The sequence below is a fragment of the Dipteris shenzhenensis genome, chromosome 19 (genome assembly GCF_047967505.1).
Source record: "Dipteris shenzhenensis isolate YYH24624 ecotype China chromosome 19, Dip_SZ_1.0, whole genome shotgun sequence".
Taxonomy (NCBI): domain Eukaryota; kingdom Viridiplantae; phylum Streptophyta; class Polypodiopsida; order Gleicheniales; family Dipteridaceae; genus Dipteris; species Dipteris shenzhenensis.
The window spans coordinates 36,401,991-36,421,302 of NC_141614.1; the positions used below are offsets into that span (position 1 = coordinate 36,401,991).

Sequence of the window (19,312 nt, forward strand, 5' to 3'; positions counted from 1 at the left end):
AGCGGGAGGAAGTGGCAGTACAAGTGCGCCACAAGGGTAAAACTGTAGCATTGCATGGCCTTGCCACTCCTTAATTGCAGGTCATTTCAGCAAGGCAGTTAGCCAGAGAGCTCAGGAAGGAGCATACCCTCTACGCATTGAATGTGTCAATATCTCAGGGGGGTAGCATTCCCCGTGTTGAGGATTGTGATATGCAACAGTTGCTATCAGAGTTTGCTGATGTATTTGCTGATATGCCATCCCAATTGCCTCCCAAGAGAGATGTAGATCATGCCATTGTTCTAGAGCCTGGTAGTAAGACAATAAGCAAAGCCCCATACCGTCTCTCTAAGGTTGAGCGGGAGGAAGTGGCAGTACAAGTGCGGGAATTGCTTAAGAAGAACTTCATCTCTCATAGCACTTCTCCTTTTGCCTCCCTGATGCTTCTGGTGAAGAAGAAGGATGGATCATACCACATGTGCATTGATTACAGGGATCTAAATAAGGCCACTATCAAGAACATGTTTCCAATCCCCAAGATAGATGACCTGTTGGATGAACTCAAAGGTGACGAAGATAGATTTGAGGTCTGTTTACCATCAAATTAGGGTGAAAGAAGGAGATAAGCACAAGACGGCCTTCTGTACAGAACGGGGCTTGTATGAATTCAAGGTGATGCCTTTTGGATTGACTAATGCATCGGCCACCTTCCAGGCACTGATGATCAAGATATTGCAGCCACTTCTTTTCAGATGCGTGCTGGTTTTCTTTGATGATATCCTCATTTACAACAAGGATAGACAAGAGCACATTAAGCATGTGAAGCAAGTGCTGTAAAATTTGAGGATGCATCAGCTTTATGCAAAAGTTAGCAAATGCACTTTTATGGCAAAGGAGGTTGAGTACCTGGGGCATATTGTGAGTAGACGTGGCATTCGGGTGGATCCTGCAAAGGTGAAATGCATCAAAGATTGGCCACAGCCACAAAACCCCATCTAGTTGAGAGGATTTTTAGGTCTTTCTTTCTTCTACAGGCGCTTCATTCGCAAATTTGCCAAGAGGGCAGCTCCTCTTACTGACCTCTTGAAGAAGGATGCTTTTGGGGGGTTAAGGGAAGCACAACGCAGCTTTGAAGACCTGAAATTTGCTCTCACTCATGCACTTGTCTTGGTATGCCCTGATTTTTTGCGTCCTTTCATTGTGGAGGCAGATGCCAGTGGCAAAGGATTGGGGGCCGTTCCGAGGCAGGAACACGGGGTAATAGCCTTTGAAAGCATGAAGTTTGATGCCAAAGAACTCAATTTCTATGTTTATGATCATGAGATGCTGGCTATCTTGCATGCTTTCAAGAAATGGCACCACTATCTGTACGAAAGTAAAATTAAGGTAAAAACAGATCATAGGACACTCAGATTCTTCCTCACCCAGCCAAATTTGTCATATAAGCAGAAGAGGTGGTTGGTTGCACTCCAATCCTATGATTTTGACATTGGGTATAGAAAAGGAAAGGAAAATGTGGTTGCAGATGCCTTGTTCAGGATGTGGGCTTGCAATTTGTCTGCTATCTCTACCATATATCAGGAGTGGATTCATGGCATTCAGGAAGAGTATATGCAAAATTCTAAAGCAGCTCCCATATTTTCAGATTTGCAGAAGCCTTCTAGTCAGGGTCATCCGGATTTCAAATTTCATAATGGGCTGTTGTGGTGCCAAGACATGATTTGTTTAGTGCCAAACTCAAAATACCGCCAATTGGTTTTGCAAGAAATGCACTCCTCTCCCATGGTGGGACATGCGAGTATCACTAAAACATATGAAAGAATCAAGCAGAGCTTTACCTGGAAAGGAATGTGGAGAGATGTGGTTAAATACGTGGCTGAATGCTTGCCTTGCCAATAGAGTAAAGTGGACAGCAAATCACTCGCAGGTCTCTTGCAGCCATTACCCATTCCAGAGGGCAAATGGACGCACATAGCAATGGATTTCATCACAGGATTGCCTTCTACAAAGAGGGGATGGGACAACATCTTTGTTGTGGTGGATAGAATGATAAAACAAGCCCATTTCATACCCACTAAGACCCGGTATTCAGCATCGCTGGTTGTTGGAATCGGAGTCCTAGTGTGTGTCCTAGTGTGTGTGGTCCTAGAGTCCTAGGAGTGTCCTACAGTTGTGTGAGCGTGAAGAGTCTTGAGGCCACTTGTGCCACCTCATGTGGCAGGTGTGATTCCTCCCCTAGATTATAGGATCTAGATTCTCTTGTGTGAGACCTCATCTATGAGGTGTCTGTGTGGGAAGATAAGGCTTGCCCAGCCTATAAAAGAGGCTATGTACTTGCTGTGAATATATCAATCTATCAACATCAGTTCGTGCCTCAGCTCTTGTCTCCAATCATGTGTCTCTCACCCTTTCCCCATTTTCAACAGTTGGTATCAGAGCAGGTCTTCCCTGACTGAGCTCTTGCTAACCCGAAGCTGCCCACGCTGCTGCTCCAGCTCTTGCCCACGCTACAGCTCCTGCCCACGCAACTGCTGCTCTACGCTGCACCTCTCTGCCCACGCTGCTGCTCCTGCAACAGTCGCCATTCAGCCCGCAGCAAACAGCAAACAAACCCGCCATCCTGCGGATCTTCTGCCCGCTCCTCTGTTCGCTCTTCTACCCGCCTTTGCTGCCCTACCTCGTAATACTGCCTGCTATCTTCCCTGATGCTGCGCCATTCTGCCCGTCCTCCCTCGCGGTCTGCTCACGCCTCCCTCGCAATCTGCCCATAGCCATCCCTCTGAAGATCAACTGCCCGTCATCAAGTTCTACAGCGCATCTATCTACCCAAAGACTACGGTGCAGGACTATTACCTCTGACGGTGCTCTCCAAGAAGCAACTGACGGCAATGCACATGTGCACATGTCCTGCTACTGCCTGTGACTTGTGACGCATGCTTTGATCTGCGTCAATCTCCATCCTAAGTGTCACTGATGCGCATGACTATTGCTTCCGTGGCATGGACATCAGCGCTGCACGAACCACCTCAACAACAACTGACGGGTGGGTGGCAAAGCACTTGCTAGGCACATAACTTTAACTACCTGTGACGTTGCAGCTGTGCAGCCCATTTTTCCAGCAGTTCGTAGAAGTTCGTGACTATTTTCAAGTAGTTTGCAACAGCTCGTGGCTGCTTCCAGCAGTTCGTGGCATTTTTTGGGGATTTTGGCATATTTGGCCTCTTCTGCACTATGGTTTTCATATTTTGAGAAAAAATATCAGAAAACCCAATTTTCTGCAAACCCTAATTTTGCAGCAACCCTAACCCAAAAATTTAGGGCTTTTCTGTCTTGTGTCTTCCTTTGGCATAATTGAAGCTTCTACCATGTAAAATTTGGGCCTTTTTTGAAATTTGAGTAAACATTGTAAGGGATTTAGACACTGGCTGTAATAACAGCTAAGACCTTCCCACCAATGGATAGCATAAAAAACTCCTCGTTCATCGAGAAATTCTCAGGGAGCAATTTCCCAACTTGGCAGACGAAACTCCGGCTTCTTATGCGAGAAGGGATATGGAATATCACCAATGGCAAGGAGCCAAAACCCCAAAGTGATGACGCTAGAATCAGTTGGTAGGAGAACCAAAATGATAAAGCAATGGCTATCATTGGCCTAGCTTTAGCTGACAACCTTATCCACCATGTGGATTTTGATAAGACTGCAAATGACGTTTGGAAAAAATTAGAGAATTTGTTTGGAAATAAGATCAATAATTCCAAAGTATTTCTCAAACAAAAACTCTTCAAGCTCAAGATGAAGGAAATTGAAACCCTCAATGAACACTTGAGCAATCTTGGGTCAATTCTCCAATAATTATCTGCCATCCGAGCCATTGTTGAAGATGATGATCAAGTTGTTGTACTTCTCTCAAGTATTGAAGACATTTCCAAGTACAATGAGATCCTTGTTGTCCTAAGAGTCAGCCGCAATATGAGCTTTAAGGATATGGTAGCTCATCTCATTGATGAGGACCGTAGGCTTACAGAGAAAGCAGAATCTTCCTTCGAATCTGGCAAAGCATTCTTTCTCAAGAATAAGCCCAAGAAGAAAGGAAAACCTCTTAAATGTAATTACTGTCAGAAACTTGGCCATCCAGAGGATCGTTGCTTCAAGAAGATGGCAAAGGTACAAGCCAAAGAACATGCCAATCTAGTTGCGAAGCAGAGCGGACATGCTGTCCAACAGCAAAGACACATGGAAAACATCATGGATCTTGGAGGTACTGGGTAGCTCCAACTAATATGCTACCTCTCCAACCTTGCGGATGATCCTGTAAGGACCGTAATACCTATGAGCAAGCTTTGCGTTGGTATTACCTTTCCGCGAGGCATAACGGTTCTTATGGAGATGTAAATGCACATAATCTTCCTCTTTGAAAGTCAAATCTCCTGCATTCATCCGCGTATTTCTTCTGCTTGGCTTGGGCATCCTGCATATTCCTTTTTGCCAACTGTAGAAGGTCATCCATCCTCTCCAAGTCATTCCGTGCTTGCTGATTTTTCACAGCCATGTCACCAATTGAAGAAGGCATCTCGACCTTGCATCCGTACATTGCCTCAAACGGGCTCATGCCAATGGAGAGATGCTTGGTACTGTTGTAGCAAAATTCAGCAAGTGACGACCATTTATCCCAAGACTTCTGAGTATCATGACAAAAATGTCTCAAATATTCCTCCACCCATTTGTTCACCCTTTCCACCTGTCCATTAGTCTCAGGATGGTAAGCGATGCTAGGTGTGAGTAAAGTACCTTCTGTTGTAAATATCTCCTGCCAAAAGTGACCCATAAACTTTGGATCTCTGTCACTGACAATTTCCTAAGGGAAACCATTGTTGAAAATGGGGAAAGGGTGAGAGACACATGATTGGAGACAAGAGCTGAGGCACGAACTGATGTTGATAGATTGATATATTCACAGCAAGTACATAGCCTCTTTTATAGGCTGGGCAAGCCTTATCTTCCCACACAGACACCTCATAGATAAGGTCACACACAAGAGAATCTAGATCCTATAATCTAGGGGAGGAATCACACCTGCCACATGAGGTGGCACAAGTGGCCTCAAGACTCTTCACACACACAAATGTAGGACACTCCTAGGACTCTAGGACCACACACACTAGGACTCCGATTCCAACAAACCCCCCTTCCAGAGTTGCCACCTATAGATGAAGAGGGCCACATCCTCTGTCCCGGAGTGTATCGTGGGTTCCCGGAGTGTATCGTGGGTTTCAGAGACCATGTACTCTGGAATAAGGCCTACGTAGAGTATCTTATCAAATGGTGGGGACTACCTTAGGATGAAAATTCATGGCAGCCAGAAAGCATTGTCTAGGGCCCACCCCAATCTCCTACCGGATTGATTACTAGTTGCTGTTTGCTGCACTTTTGGACAGCCATGCTGTGAAATTTTGAGGGCAAAATTCTATGGGAAGGGATGGCTGTAATGAAGGGGAAAAAGGGGCCAAGTTAGAGGTTCTTTAGGTGGGAAATATGGAGGGACTATTAAGTCTCCATCCACCACCTACTATGTACTTTTTGATGTGACATCCAATCCTATCTACTCTCCCTTCGTCCTTATTGCCCACACACGCTCACTTTCTCTCTCTCTCCCAACTCCCTCTAAATCTCTCCCTCTTTTTCCTACCTCATTCTCTCTCCTACCCCTTCTCCTCCCTTCTTCCCCTATCTCTCTCTCCCCTTCTGCTTGTCTATCCCCCTTTCTCTAAATCTGCCCCTACCCCTTTCTACATTTACTTATTTCTTCTATCAATGGATGTGCTCTTTTACAACAAGGGCTCTCCCTTGAACTTGTCCTAACTGGAAATTCCACTGTCCAAGACAATTCCTAACTTCAATAGGTATCCAATTCCGAGCACACACTAGCACCCAAGAGCCAAGGCAAGGCTAAGGCATCCCCCAGTGTCTGTGACCAACTGAAAGATGACAATGCATTCCACAAGGCATCGAGCTTCCTAAGGGTGTTTGGCAGTCTGACAATCCAATGTCCCCCCCAGGGAAACTGAAATGCACAAGTGACCTCAAGGCTGGATAAAATTCGCAACACTAATCCTTTGGCGCCAATCTAGGCACACCCTTTGTGTCTGGATGTCTATTCACAGCCCAATTTGGCCAAGAGAGAAATTTGAACAATAAAGGAGCAACAACAAGATTAAAAAGTGATTAAAAGCATCCAAATGAAGGTCAGAGCGACTGTACCCGTTGTCCATGGAAGAGGGGCGATCTCAAGCGTCGCACCTAGGCCACCAGCAGTGCACATTTGACCTTCAATCACAATGGAGTCGAGAAACAACAAGAAATGAGCTCGAACTAGGCTGGAACACTCGTAGGAGGCAGCGGCTCCACAAAGCAAGAGGCCAGCAGGAGAAATCGGTAGCTTAGAGAAAGAAAGAAAGAAGGTTTATTATGGTCTACGAAAGACTGATAGGTCTATGAGATTGGTAGAAAACCTGATACAACAAGCAGGAAGGGTGGAGCTATCAAACGGGCATCATCACCCATGCTGAATGCTAAGTCCTAAGTAGTACATAGTCATATCATTAGTAAAATGACATCATCATCATCGTCATCACAATCCGCATCATCATGTTGATCAATCCATGTCACTAGGCCATGCCGGCTAGCTCTGGCCAGTACAATGTGGCCTCACAAGGTGTAAATGTCAAGGGGAGCTCTCTCGGCTCCAACCAAGTCGTGAATGTATGTAGCTGCAAGAATGACTTGGTTGACCTCGTGGTATCCAAGTGGGATAGATGGGGAAAGAGAGGGCGGAAGAAATTAGAGTGGAAATGATCACCAACAGGAGAGAAGTGTGGAAAATGGTGCCGGGTAGCAGAATAGGGCCGTATTGCCAGCCAAAAGGCCTTGAAAGGTGCGCAAGAGCTCCGTACAGCCAGCAATGATGCATGAAGGAGAGAGACGGTATGGGGCTTTGCTTATTGTCTTACTACCAGGCTCTAGAACAATGGCATGATCTACATCTCTCTTGGGAGGCAATTGGGATGGCATATCAGCAAATACATCAGCAAACTCCGATAGCAACTGTTGCATATCACAATACTCAACACGGGGAATGCTACCCCCCCGAGATATTGACACATTCAATGCGTAGAGGGTATGCTCCTTCCTGAACTCTCTAGCTAACTGCCTTGCTGAAATGACCTGCAATTAAGGAGTGGCAAGGCCATGCAATGCTACAGTTTTACCCTTGTGGACAAAGCTGAGTGATAGGGCATTTAAATCCATGCTGATTTTACCAAAGATTTCAGCCAATCGCAGCCCAGGACAACATCTATTGGGCCCATATCCAGTGCCAAGAGATCCCCAGCAAACTCATAATCCTCAGAGAGCTTGATCCTTGCATCTTGGCAACAAATTTACTGACCAAATGCTGTCCATTTGCCACCTCTACTCTCAGCCCATATGATCAATCTCAGTAGCAATCCCACCTTCTATAAGGTCTTAGAATTGATGAAACTATGAGTGCTACCACTGTCCACAAGCATGTGAACATTCTTGCCATTAATTTGTCCTTTCAATCTGATAGTTTCAGCACTTTTGGCACCCATCAAGGCATGAGAAGAGATAGCATAAATTGCTTGCTGCGCATCCCAATAGATCTCCACTTCATCCACAGGAGCATTGCCATTTGCATCCTCTCGCGCAAGAAAAGGCATAGCAACCTAATGCTCCACATGAAAGAATTTAGGCCAACGGCCTTGCATGTTATGAATACCATGCATATTATTTTCATTAGCACCACCGGGATCAAAGGGGAAATCAGCCCCCTTCATGGCTCCGAAATTTGGAGCTTCTTCCACGATTTGTGCACCGTCTGAATCATCATGAGTGGCATCCAAAGTCTCAGAAGCATCCATCAAATCCTGATCATCCGATATCTCAATAATCATGCTGAGTTTTGCAGTACCACAGTTACTCATTTTGCAAACTTCCCGATGCTCAGGAGTCCACTTCTCACCACACTTAAAGCATAAGTTTGCCCTCTTTCTGCTGTCCATAATAGCCCTGTTGTGTTGTTTAAATTCTGATTTTTCATGTCCAACAATTGGCTTAGCTCCTGGCTTAGCATCAAATGACATGTATGGCTTCGCATATAGCATCTTGCTGCCTGTAACTGTGGGAAACCTTGGAAATGGTGCTGCTGCTGATTTTCTTTCATTCCAATCAGTCACCTTAGGCTTCTTCTCAGCCTCATTTGCATTCCCATATGACTGCCCGTTGTCATCTTATATTTGTTGGCATATTTGGGCTCAAATACCTCTGCCAATTGAGTTGCACGCTCGATTGTTTGAGGGTTATGTGCCTTCACATCTGCAGCAAAAGAAGGACTAAACCCATGGATGAAACGCAATCCTGGCTTAGCATCAAATGACCTGTATGGCTTAGCATATAGCATCTTGCTGCCTGTAACTGTGGGAAACCTTGGAAATGGTGCTGCTGCTGATTTTCTTTCATTCCAATCAGTCACCTTAGGCTTCTTCTCAGCCTCATTTGCATTCCCGCTACTAACTCCCTGCTGCGTAGTAGCTGCTGCCATCTGATGTGTAATTTCCAAAAGTGCGGGCATCATCACGCTTGAGGTTTACATAATCAAACGACATCTCAAGTTTGATGGCCTCAGGTAGGGCTTATATGCACGCAAAGAATCTGCCAACATGTCATCAAAAGTGGCTTGCTTCCCACCACTAACTCCCTGCTGCGTAGTAGCTGCTGCCAAATGATGCACTAGCTGCGTCTCGCTCTATGTGCTCGCTGGCAGAGCAATAGGTGCATGAACCCCGGGCTTATATGCACGCAAAGAATCTGCCAACATGTCATCAAAAGTGGCTTGCTTCCCACCACTAACTCCCTGCTGTGTAGTAGCTGCTGCCATCCGATGCACTAGCTACATCTCGCTCTATGAGCTCGCTGGCAGAGCAATAGGTGCATGAACCCCAGGCTGGGTCTCTCTGCCAAATGCATCTCTCTGAAATGATGGCATACCAAAGGGACTGACCTCTCTCCCAGGGGAATGGGCTGCCATATAAACCAAAGCCAGCTCTAGGCATGCTCACTGGTGCGGTGAAAGGAGCACTAACTGGATGCACACCAACAGGTCGGCCCAAAAGGCACAGCTCAACCTGCATAGATGCCGAAAGCTATGAGCCAAAAGATGGCCTGACATCCTGCATGAAGGTGCTCTGTGGCACAAAAAATGCATTATCTAAGTCCAAAAAATCCCCATGCTGGGGTACATGCAATGGTCCAACAGATTGATGCTCATAGGCACGGCGGGCATCTGCCATTAAACCTCTGCGTGGAGCACACAAAACATCCTGACTATCTGAGTAGTCCCCTTGCTAGGGTGCAGGCTGCTTACCCTTATCCTACATAGCAATGGCAGGTGTGATCTGCTGACCAATCCACTGTCCCTTCTGGGCAAGAGCGGTATCCTGCATAGCCATGGTTGTGGTAAGCTGATGGTTAAACTCCTGTCCTATCTAGTGGAAAGCACCCTGGAGCATAGAGGAAAGGGCATCTAGAAACTGTGTATGCGCTACCTGCGCTTCCCGGGATGCAGGAGAGAGAGGTTGAGTGAAAGGAACCTCTGTACCACCAGTGGATGCATCCACTGTGGCAGGCACTTGCTCATACTGAGCAACCTTATCACTGTCATGCAATATATCACGAGGGGCATGCCTCGGTGGCGTGGTGACTAGCCCTGAAGAGAGCAGCTATAATGAGCAATTGAGATAGTGCGTGGAAACATGAAAATGTCGATGGAGAGGCTCAAAAGAAAGATCGTCGAAGAAGCTTTGAAACGGGGCTTGAATGAGCCAAAATAGGGCTGTGGAGACCCCTAAAGAGGCAAGAAAATTTTGAGTTTTTGCCCCTCTTTTTTTTTTTTTTTGGAGAGGGGGGGAGGGGGGGGTTCCCTACGTCACCTAGGACACTTAGGACTCCTAACCTAAAGACTAGTAAGACAGTTAGGACACTGACTTAGCGTAACCCAACCTACTCTACTAATTAAACCTAGTTAGGTTAACCTAATTGACCAACTAACATAACCTAGCTAACTAGAGCTAACTGACCTAACTCCCACCCCACTAACTAAACCTAACCAACCTAACTTGACCTACTGACTAACCCTAGTTAGGAACCTTAGACCTTAGTCTAAGGTTGTCGTTGGAAGTGGCGTCGCGACGGTGGCGCACGGGCGCAGACAGAGACGCATGGGCTGGGATTGCAAGGGCTTGGCACAGACAACGGCTCACGGGATTGCTACTGGCTGACAGGATGCCGGCTGAGGATACCACAGCTGACGGGCTATCAAGGGCTTGGCACAGACAACGAGTGGCGATGGGAGCTGTTGGCTAGCGGGATGCTGACTGACGGGCTGATGGGAGCTACTGGCTGACGGGATGCCTTCTGACGGGCTGAGGATACTGTTGGAATGGTCACCTCCCCATCTGTAAGCCCCCAAATGAGGAGAGCGTGGGGGAGGGAGACCTAGGGCAAGATGTGCCCAAGAGAGAAGAAAGAGGAGGCACTGCCGCATGGGCAGCACCTCACAGCCAAGAGTGAAAGAGACAGCTGCCACATGGACAGCAGCAAGCATGTCATGTGGGCAGCACTGCTCAAGAGCATCCTAGAGAGCCTGGAGCGAGGTCTTTGGGCTGCGAGTATCTGCAGCAGACGTGCAGGCGGACGCACAACTGTACGGGCCAGTACGGAGGGCTGGAAGCAAGGTACGGAGCAGATGCAGATGACCAGAGGGATGGAGCAAAGTGTCTTCTATATCTGGCTGGTTCATTGTCTATTGATGACTCTGCACATCTAATCTATGTGACGCACATTAAGTAAAGAGGTTTGTGATTCCACATCCCACACGCATACTGTGTGAGCTCCTGGGCATTACTATAAGTCTTCCACTGTGCATACCCTCTGTTGGGTCATTTCTAACAAATACCACAGCCGACAGGCTGCACCTTTGCTAATCCAGATATGTGATGAGCAGTTAGGTGAATCTGCTGGCCTAGCGCTTGTCGCTTGGGTCGAATCTGAAAGCTCTTGCTGGAGAGTCGCTCGCTGTTGGTGTATCTATTGATAAAACTAGTTTGGTCGTCTATCAGCTGGTTTGTCAGCAAGGAGCCTTGCATTAGCGGTCATCATTGTGAATGCCTACGCTAGTCATCCTCCACTGTTGCTTGGCGTTGGTTGTCTGCGTCAGGTTGTAACTGTGAATTATCCAAGCCTTGAAAGCTTGTGTAGTTCTGTTGTGCACCGTTGGCAATAGCGTAGCAACTATAGTGAAGGGTGAAAAGGGCGGAAGCAAAGGTGCCAAAGTCGGAGCTTTGATCCCAATCTAGAAAAGGGGTAGGGGCAGATTTGGAGAAAGGGGGATAGACTAGCAGAAGGGGAGAGAGAGATAGGGGAAGAAGGGAGGAGAAGGGGTAGGAGAGAGAATGAGGTAGGAAAGAGAGAGAGATTTAGAGGGAGTGGGGAGGGGAGAGAGAGAGAGAGAGAGAGAGAGAGAGAGAGAGAGGGCGAGCGTGGGCAGGAAGAAGGAAGGGAGAGTAGATAGGATTAGATGTCACATCAAAAAGTACATAGTAGGTGGTGGATGGAGACTTATATAGTCCCTCCACATTTTCCACCTAAAGGACCTCTAACTTGGCCCCTTTTTCCCCTTCATTACAGTAAATACCGTAAGGGATGCCAAAGCATTTGGGGCCAATCTATGTCTCGTGTACGGTGTTTTGAGCAGGGGCATTCTAGCCTCCTTTCTAGTAACTTAAAGTTTATTTCCTATTGATTATTAACTAAAGGAAGTGGCTGAAAGTGATGCATTGTGGCTGTGATTAATGTGGACGTCAAGTTAGGTATGGATTACTGCCCTTTAGCTTGCAAGAGGCAGGTTTTATGCCAGTACAACCACCATCTTCTCATAGAGGTGAGCCCTGGTAGTGCTGGAAAAGAAAGCCTTCATTGCATTCTCATTACAACTGAAAATTTTCAGTCACAGTGGTGGACACACCCAGTGATCAGGAGGACGACTCAAAGTCTTTTGAATATAAGCCATGGTGGGAAGAAGAAGAGGAGCAGCATGTTCCCTCAGAGCATGCAACTAAGGTGAAGCTGAAGAATTAGATGCAGAAATATTTTTCGAGGTACAATTGGCAAGTGCAGTGGGCACCTTGACACAGTTGACACAAAACCTTGCTGAAATTTGGAACGCCTTTCCGAAAAGTAAGAAGACAGCTAAGAAGAAGCAAAAGAAACAAAGGCATACACATAGTCATGCACCCTTTGGTGGGCAGTTACCCGTGATGCATCCAATTGGTCCTAGAAATAGGAAATGCCCAACAGGGCAATAATTTTCAGTCAGTCAACAAGGGACAGCAAGCCTTTCCTCCCATAGTGATGCATCCAGGATACTTTGGAGGCGGCTCTGTCTTTCAGGCAATGGTTGGACAACACACAGAAGGGATGACAATTCTTGGTACTTATTTGGCAAATATGCAGCCAGGAATGCAGTGTTTTCCACAACCTATGATGGGCTGGAAATGCAAATTGCCAATATAGGAATGCAACCCGGAATGCAAATGGGAATGCCTGGTTCAATGAACATGCCTCAAATGCAAGGAATGGGACCAAGAATGATCAACCCAACCATGGGAAGTGGCAATAATGCACAGAGCACGGGACAAATGATGCCACCACCATTTTTGCAGCCATTTGTATATGATAATATCGAGCATGTTTGCTAACTCTGCATATGATTGTCCAAATCCCATCATGTCCAGTCGAGTACAAGGAAGATCAAACACAAAGTCCATGGCAATGCTCTGCCAAGGTCGATCTGGAATAGGCAGTGGACGTAACAATCCAGGTACCTTTGGCTTGTCATATTTTACTTTCTGACAAATGATGCATGCTTTCGCATATGCCTCGACATCTTTCCTCAAAGCTGGCCGATAGAAGAAATGCTCCACTGCTTTTATCCTGGCATCAATGCCTCTATGTCCTGCATATGGTGGAACGAGACTCTCTGTTAAAACTTTTGGCATGTGACACAAAGTCTATCATGCATCATCAGAAACCATCCTTAAGAATGTAGTGCTCATGTCTTTGGCCATCAGCCAACTGATCATGTCTTTGGCCATCAGCCAACTGATCAAAAATCCTTGCAAAGTCATCATCATGCTCTTTCATAGCATCAAGCTCACTGTAACATGCAATTGTGACAGCCGAAACTTGCGGTTTTAATGAAACTGCATCGGGGATTGGCTTCCTTGAAAGTACATCAGCAACAACATTTTTCTTGCCAAGCACATGCACAATCTGAAAATGGAACATTGTAAAGAAAGTTTGCCCAACGCATGTGTTTTTCTGACAGCTATCTCTAAGTGAGAAAGTGCCTCAAGGATTGATGATCTGTTTACACATGAAAATTAGCACCTAAAAGATGGTGTTTCCAAGTGGAAAGAGCATGTATGACAGCCAATATCTCTTTCTCATAAATCTCTAAATACATTTCAGCATCACTCAGCCACTCTAGCATCCTGCATAAGCACTCCTCTGATGTTGTTCCCACACCTCAGAGAAGTTGAGGCTACATTAAAGTTTGAGACTTTTAATGGAATGCACGATAGGCTGAAGGCCTTAACCTTTGTGCAACAGCTTATGCTGGTGAATATTTAGGTAAGAAAGGCAGCCACTTTTTTTAAAGGAAATGCACTTTCAGTGGTAGACAAACTTGCCCTTGCACGGCAATAACTCCTGCAACTTGGGTGGAGTTCAAGCAAGTGATCCCAGCTACTTGGCTCACAACCACTTTTGAGGTGGATATTATTACAGCTTGGCACAAGCTTGATGCAGCAAACTGCAAGAACTTGGAAGAATACAACAAGAAGTTTTGGGAAGCATTGTTGTCTGTGAGTTCATACAGACGTGTGGAGCTGTAAGAACTGGTAGAAAAGGATTGTTGTGGGCTGCCAAAAGAAACCCAAGACTGTTGCACTAAAACTAAAGTCTCTAACATGTCCTAGCTCATGGAGAATGCCACTACAGCATATGCCCTCTTGCAAGGAAAGACTTCGGGATTCATGGGCAGCAACCAGAAAAATCACCCTAGCCCCACTGATGCTAAAGTTAGCTAGGGGATTTTCACCCCTCTCTAACCCACTTGCCCCTTGCCCAATCAGCAAGTCGACCTGTTCTAGCAAGCATGCACCTGATTCCTGGCATGGGAAACACCTGGCTATTGGTCGTTGCTGCCCTGGAGTCCTCCCCAAGCTTGCGCATGCACAAGTGAATCCCCCTTGCTGGAAAAGCACCCTAGCGCCACTGATGCTAAAGTTAGCTAGGGGATTTTCACCCCTCTCTAACCCACTTGCCCCTTGCCCTTGGCCCTAAAATTTAATGCACTAGGTTAGCCTTTTTACCACTCTAGGGCTTGGGCTGTCACACGTAAATTCTAATAATTAGAATCACGCCCCCGTGACAGACCGACAAGAGTGGGTTAGAGGCATTAATGAGCCACATGGTAGCTCCATGGTAGTCTCTTGATTGCATGTACTTGCATATGTTTTTCTCTCTCTAGCTTGCATTTTGGATGCTGCTCCTTGGACGTATGGCTGTACGGCGGTTCCCTTTTTGCTCGTGAGCATTTCTAAACTGCTGCACGCATTTCGAGGCTGTGTGTGGATCTCCTTCCCGCATCCCGAGGCTCACTGCTGGCTTTGCAGATCTCTTGCACACCTTTCAAGGCCTTTTGGCTGGCTGTACAGCCCTATTCTGCTACCCGTCACCATTTTCCATGCCTTCTCTCCTGCCGGTGATCATTTTCACACTGAATTCTGCCCCTCTCTCTCTCTCTCTCTCTCTCTCTCTAAGTTGCCGATTTCACCTACTGGCCACTTACTTTGTGGATCTGCAGCCTCCCGGAGGTATTCAAGCCTGGAATCGAGTCCCCGGGAGCTGGTTTGATGCCATTTGGAGCTGGTTTGAGCTCATTTGCTGCTGTTTCTAGACTCCATTTTGACTGTTGGGGGCCTGGACAGAGGATAGGTGCAAGGCCAGAGATCACCCGTCTTTCATGGACAGCCGGTACAGCCGTTCTGACCTTTATTTGGATGCTTTTTATCAGTTTTGAAGCTTCTTGCTGCTCCTTTATTGTTAGAATTTCTCTCTTGGCCAAATTGGGTTGTGAATAGACACCCAGACACAGAGGGTGTACCTACATTGGTGCCAGAGGGTCGGTGTTGTGAATTTCATCCTACCTTGAGGTCACTTGTGCATTTCGGGATTTGTGTTGTTGCATTGTTGCCCTAGGAGGCTGGACATTGGATTGTGGGACTGTTAAACACTCTTTAGCAAGCTTGATGCCTTGTGGAATGCATTGTCAGCTTTCAATTGGTCACAAACACTAGGGGATGCCTTAGCCTTGCCTTGGCTGTTGGGGCTATTGAAGCCAGGAATTGGCTTGGACAGTGGATTGCTAGTGAGGACAAGTTCAAGGGAGAGCCCTTGTTGTAAAAGAGCACATTCCATTGACAAAACAAATAAATAAATGCCAAAAGGGGCGCCAAAGTATTTGGAGCCAATCTGTGTCTCGTGTATGGTGTTTTGAGCAGGGGCAGTCCAACCTCCTTTCCAATGTCTTGAGTTTATTTCTTAGTGGTTATTAAGTGGCTGAAAGTGATGCATTGTGGCTGTGATTAATGTGGATGTCAAGTTAGTTATGGATTACTGCCCTTTAGCAAGCTACAGGGCAGGTTTCGGTGGCAGCCAGGTAACATGGTCGATTTCGTGCTCAGTTAGCAGTCTGCCTACAGCTAGTTCACAAGCACTATATGCAGCCAGTTGATTGCTCAGTTTGCAACTCCAAACATTCCTTAAATTTGCAACCCAATGAATGCTTAGCTAGCAGCCCAGAATGGCTCAGTTTGACATCACCCGTGCTCAGTTTATAGCTTCTTTTGCAATCAGTCATATATGCGCAGACCTATGCTCACTAATGTGCAGACCTATGCTCAGTTATACACAGGTCACCCTAAAGTGCAGCTAGCTCTTCTATCTATTGAAGTTTTTTGGGAAATTGGTAAACAGTCTTTGCAAATGAAATCTTCCAATATTTCTCTAGAAGAATGGTAATGAACGTATAACAATTTACTGTTGAAGGCCCTGGAGAGTAGGGGTTACAAATCTTACCCATACATGCTGCTTCCGTTGGGGTTGGAGAATCCATGAAAGCTAGAGTCCTTAACAACTAGCCTTACTGTTGGATCAACTACGAGAGTCATGTGACTAGTTCTGCATTTGTGTTCATCTCTACACTTCTTTTGACATATTAATAGAAACTGCAGATGACACCATAGTGTGGGGATCCCAATCCCCTATTGAGCGAAAGAACGGGAAGAAGGGAACTAAGCATCAGAGCTCACATTCTTTGCACATTTGACGAGATGATATGATGAATGATGATACCTCACGATAGGATGCACGATGATGCTACATGACAGATGTACAATCAATCGCAAGCAAATTTTAGGAAAGTAGACTCAAGAGACTCAAAATTTGATTCTCCCTGATGAACCAGATGATGATGTTGATTCAAAGTGCTCTATGTCTTCTATGTTTGATGATGAAGGAGTAAAGCAGCTGAACAACAAGGTACATCCAAGAGATGGGAAGTCGCTATTTTTGGCAACCGCAAGAGGCAAAAGAATTTGGTGAAAGCATAGTAGCTTCTTACACACAGAAAGCAGGGTCTGCCTGCAAGGAAGATGTTTCCTTCAATAAGGTAAGGAGTCTTCTTTTTCTTGAGATGTGCAAGGCCATAGGAGTCTCATGCCTCCAATCTATGCAGCACGTCGAACAAGAGAATTGAAGGAAGAAGTGAAATTTTGCCACCTTCGGCTGGAAAGTGAAAAAAGGATTGTATTTCTGCATACACTCCAAATACATTCCAAATGCCATTCATTGTCTTCGAGTGTATGCACTAATATAATCCTCTGAAATCCATTCATTGTCTTCCACTATTGCACGTAATGAGTACATATAATTGCCCCTAACTGCATGTCTGGGCTGTGAATGACCAAACTCTGCTTCAAATTTGTTCAACATGTGTTTGCAGAAAATTTTACCAAAATCAACCCGCAAGCTAAATTTGTGTCGAAAAGTAGTTCTGTTGGCAACGGTTCAATATCCCTCACGGTGCAATTTGATTATTTCACTTGTGATATTTCTCATTGCACCTTTCGGATCACTTCTCAGTCATCATTGTTCCGTTCTTTGGTCTTCCTGTGCATAATGTGCCACTGCCCCATAAGAGATTCTTGCTGGTCAATAATTCCTATTTGACTTACCAGCCCTTTCAATTATGGTTAAGGGACTTATCACCAGGCTTGTTTTGCACACTCCGGTGAATCTGGATTGGGCATGGGTTGCAATTACAGTCAAAAGGCAACCATATATGTAAATTTATAGCATCAGTAAAATAAATTAACACCAAAGATTTAAAATCATCCCAAAAGCTAATTTTGTGTTAGAAGTTGAAACACACAAGCTTTTCCTTCACAATCTGTTCTTGTTGCTGTGCTCCGACTTTGATACTTGCTAAGAAAGTACCTTTTGTGTGATGCCATTGTATTTCTTTCTCTAGATTCATCATATTAGGAACGCTTAAAGCAATCAAGGAAAATACAGGGCAAGAAACAATGCCTCTTTTGCCTGACAGATATGGCCTAGTATGACTCATCATGATTCTTGCGGGCAGTACTAGCGGTTCGGGGGCTCTCAGGCGAAGCCCACGTTGACGGGCCTACGTGAACAGGGATAACAACGAAAAGTCACACATGATATTCCATATTGAAATTTTGGTTGTGCAATCTAACCATTCTTCTTTGCGTAAAGATTTCACCTAGTATGGCAATGTGACCCATGCCATATTAAAGGGGCGATACGCTCTTGTGATTTCAACAGTGAGCTTTAGACGACATCATGTTATGGACCGATCAAGCCACAGTCTCGAGGGAGTATTTACATACGAGGTTCCATATCATACATTTTATTGGAGCTTGACGGTTACGCCATCTAGTCATTTCCTTCACAAATGAGCTCATACTCAAAGGAGAAAGCTCCTAATTATATCCACGTCCACCTGATAACAGAAACTTCTCCCTTGTTTAGCAAAAAAACTAATGTCGGCGGTCATGTCAATTATGGATCAGGACGTCCGAACGGAAATCTCCATCATTGGCAGGGCGTTCGAGCGGAAATTCCCGTCATGGCTCATATCCATCTTCGATCATCCTAAAATTAACTGGATTCAACTAGCGATGACGTGCCCATCGCATGTTTGGCAAACAAGATGAGTATGAACTTCTATATCGGAGCATCGATACAGATAGCACCACATTGGAAGAACCTCGACACATCGCTGAGAGAATTGCGCAGGGAGGAAAGACCCAACATGATAAAAGAGCAAAAGGAAAGGCAGGAGGGGGACCTCGGTCCTCGGGGCGACGTAATCCGTAGCACAAAGGGTTGCGACCCTTGTTCTTCCGAGATGAAGAGAAATAGAGCAACCCTTTACAGCTTCTACCACGGGGAGGGGAGAGAGTGAGCGAGGGGCTATCAGGATCCTCAGCATCGTCGGCAACCATCGGGCAGACGGAAGTCGAACAGGGATGAGGCGAGGGATGGCTATGGCGATTCACTCACAAAAAAAGAGAGAGATCACAGCAATGCATCTGATCAAAACATCAACCAAAATGGTCTGCAAATCATCAAATTATGATCTAGCAATTTTCATCAACCTTAAATAGAAAGCTGCCCTTTTATACAAAAAGCAGTATGCTTTGTTGTGGATGTTTTGTCGTTCTGCCAATTCCCCTAAAGAATTAAGAGAGAGCTCGATAAGAGCTCCCTCCCCCCCCCCCCACCCCCCTTGTGACACCGGTTTAGGGGATGCCGTGCCGCTGCCAGCAGTGCTAGAAGAAATCCATCCTTTCATGTACTTTGCACTGGGAAACCCCGGCTAAAATTTTAGTGTGTGGTAAAATATTGGCTGAGATTTTGAATACTTTAGAACTAGCAAATGTGTATGTTTTGAGAGACGAAAAAACCGGCATGACTTGGAGATTGTCCTTAATTTGACTAGCTACGAAAAAAGCTTCTTGCTAGCACTGGCTGGCATCCCCATGTGCCGAAGGAAGATGATAAGCAGTCAACAGATCCAGGTTGCACCGGCCTAAACCAGCTTAG

The 19,312-nt window shown here is 45.8% G+C and overlaps 1 protein-coding gene across 1 annotated transcript in view; it reads right to left on the reverse strand.

Moving 5' to 3' along the window:
• LOC147890413 (altered inheritance of mitochondria protein) overlaps positions 1 to 18,923 on the reverse strand; it is a 36,742-nt gene extending 17,819 nt beyond the window's left edge. Inside the window, exon 1 of the mRNA XM_087391068.1 lies at positions 18,555 to 18,923. Coding sequence (XP_087247194.1) covers positions 18,555 to 18,711 — 157 coding nt within the window. The 5' untranslated portion in view covers positions 18,712 to 18,923. The remainder of the gene's footprint in view (positions 1 to 18,554) is intronic.
• Between the last annotated feature and the right edge of the window lie 389 nt (positions 18,924 to 19,312).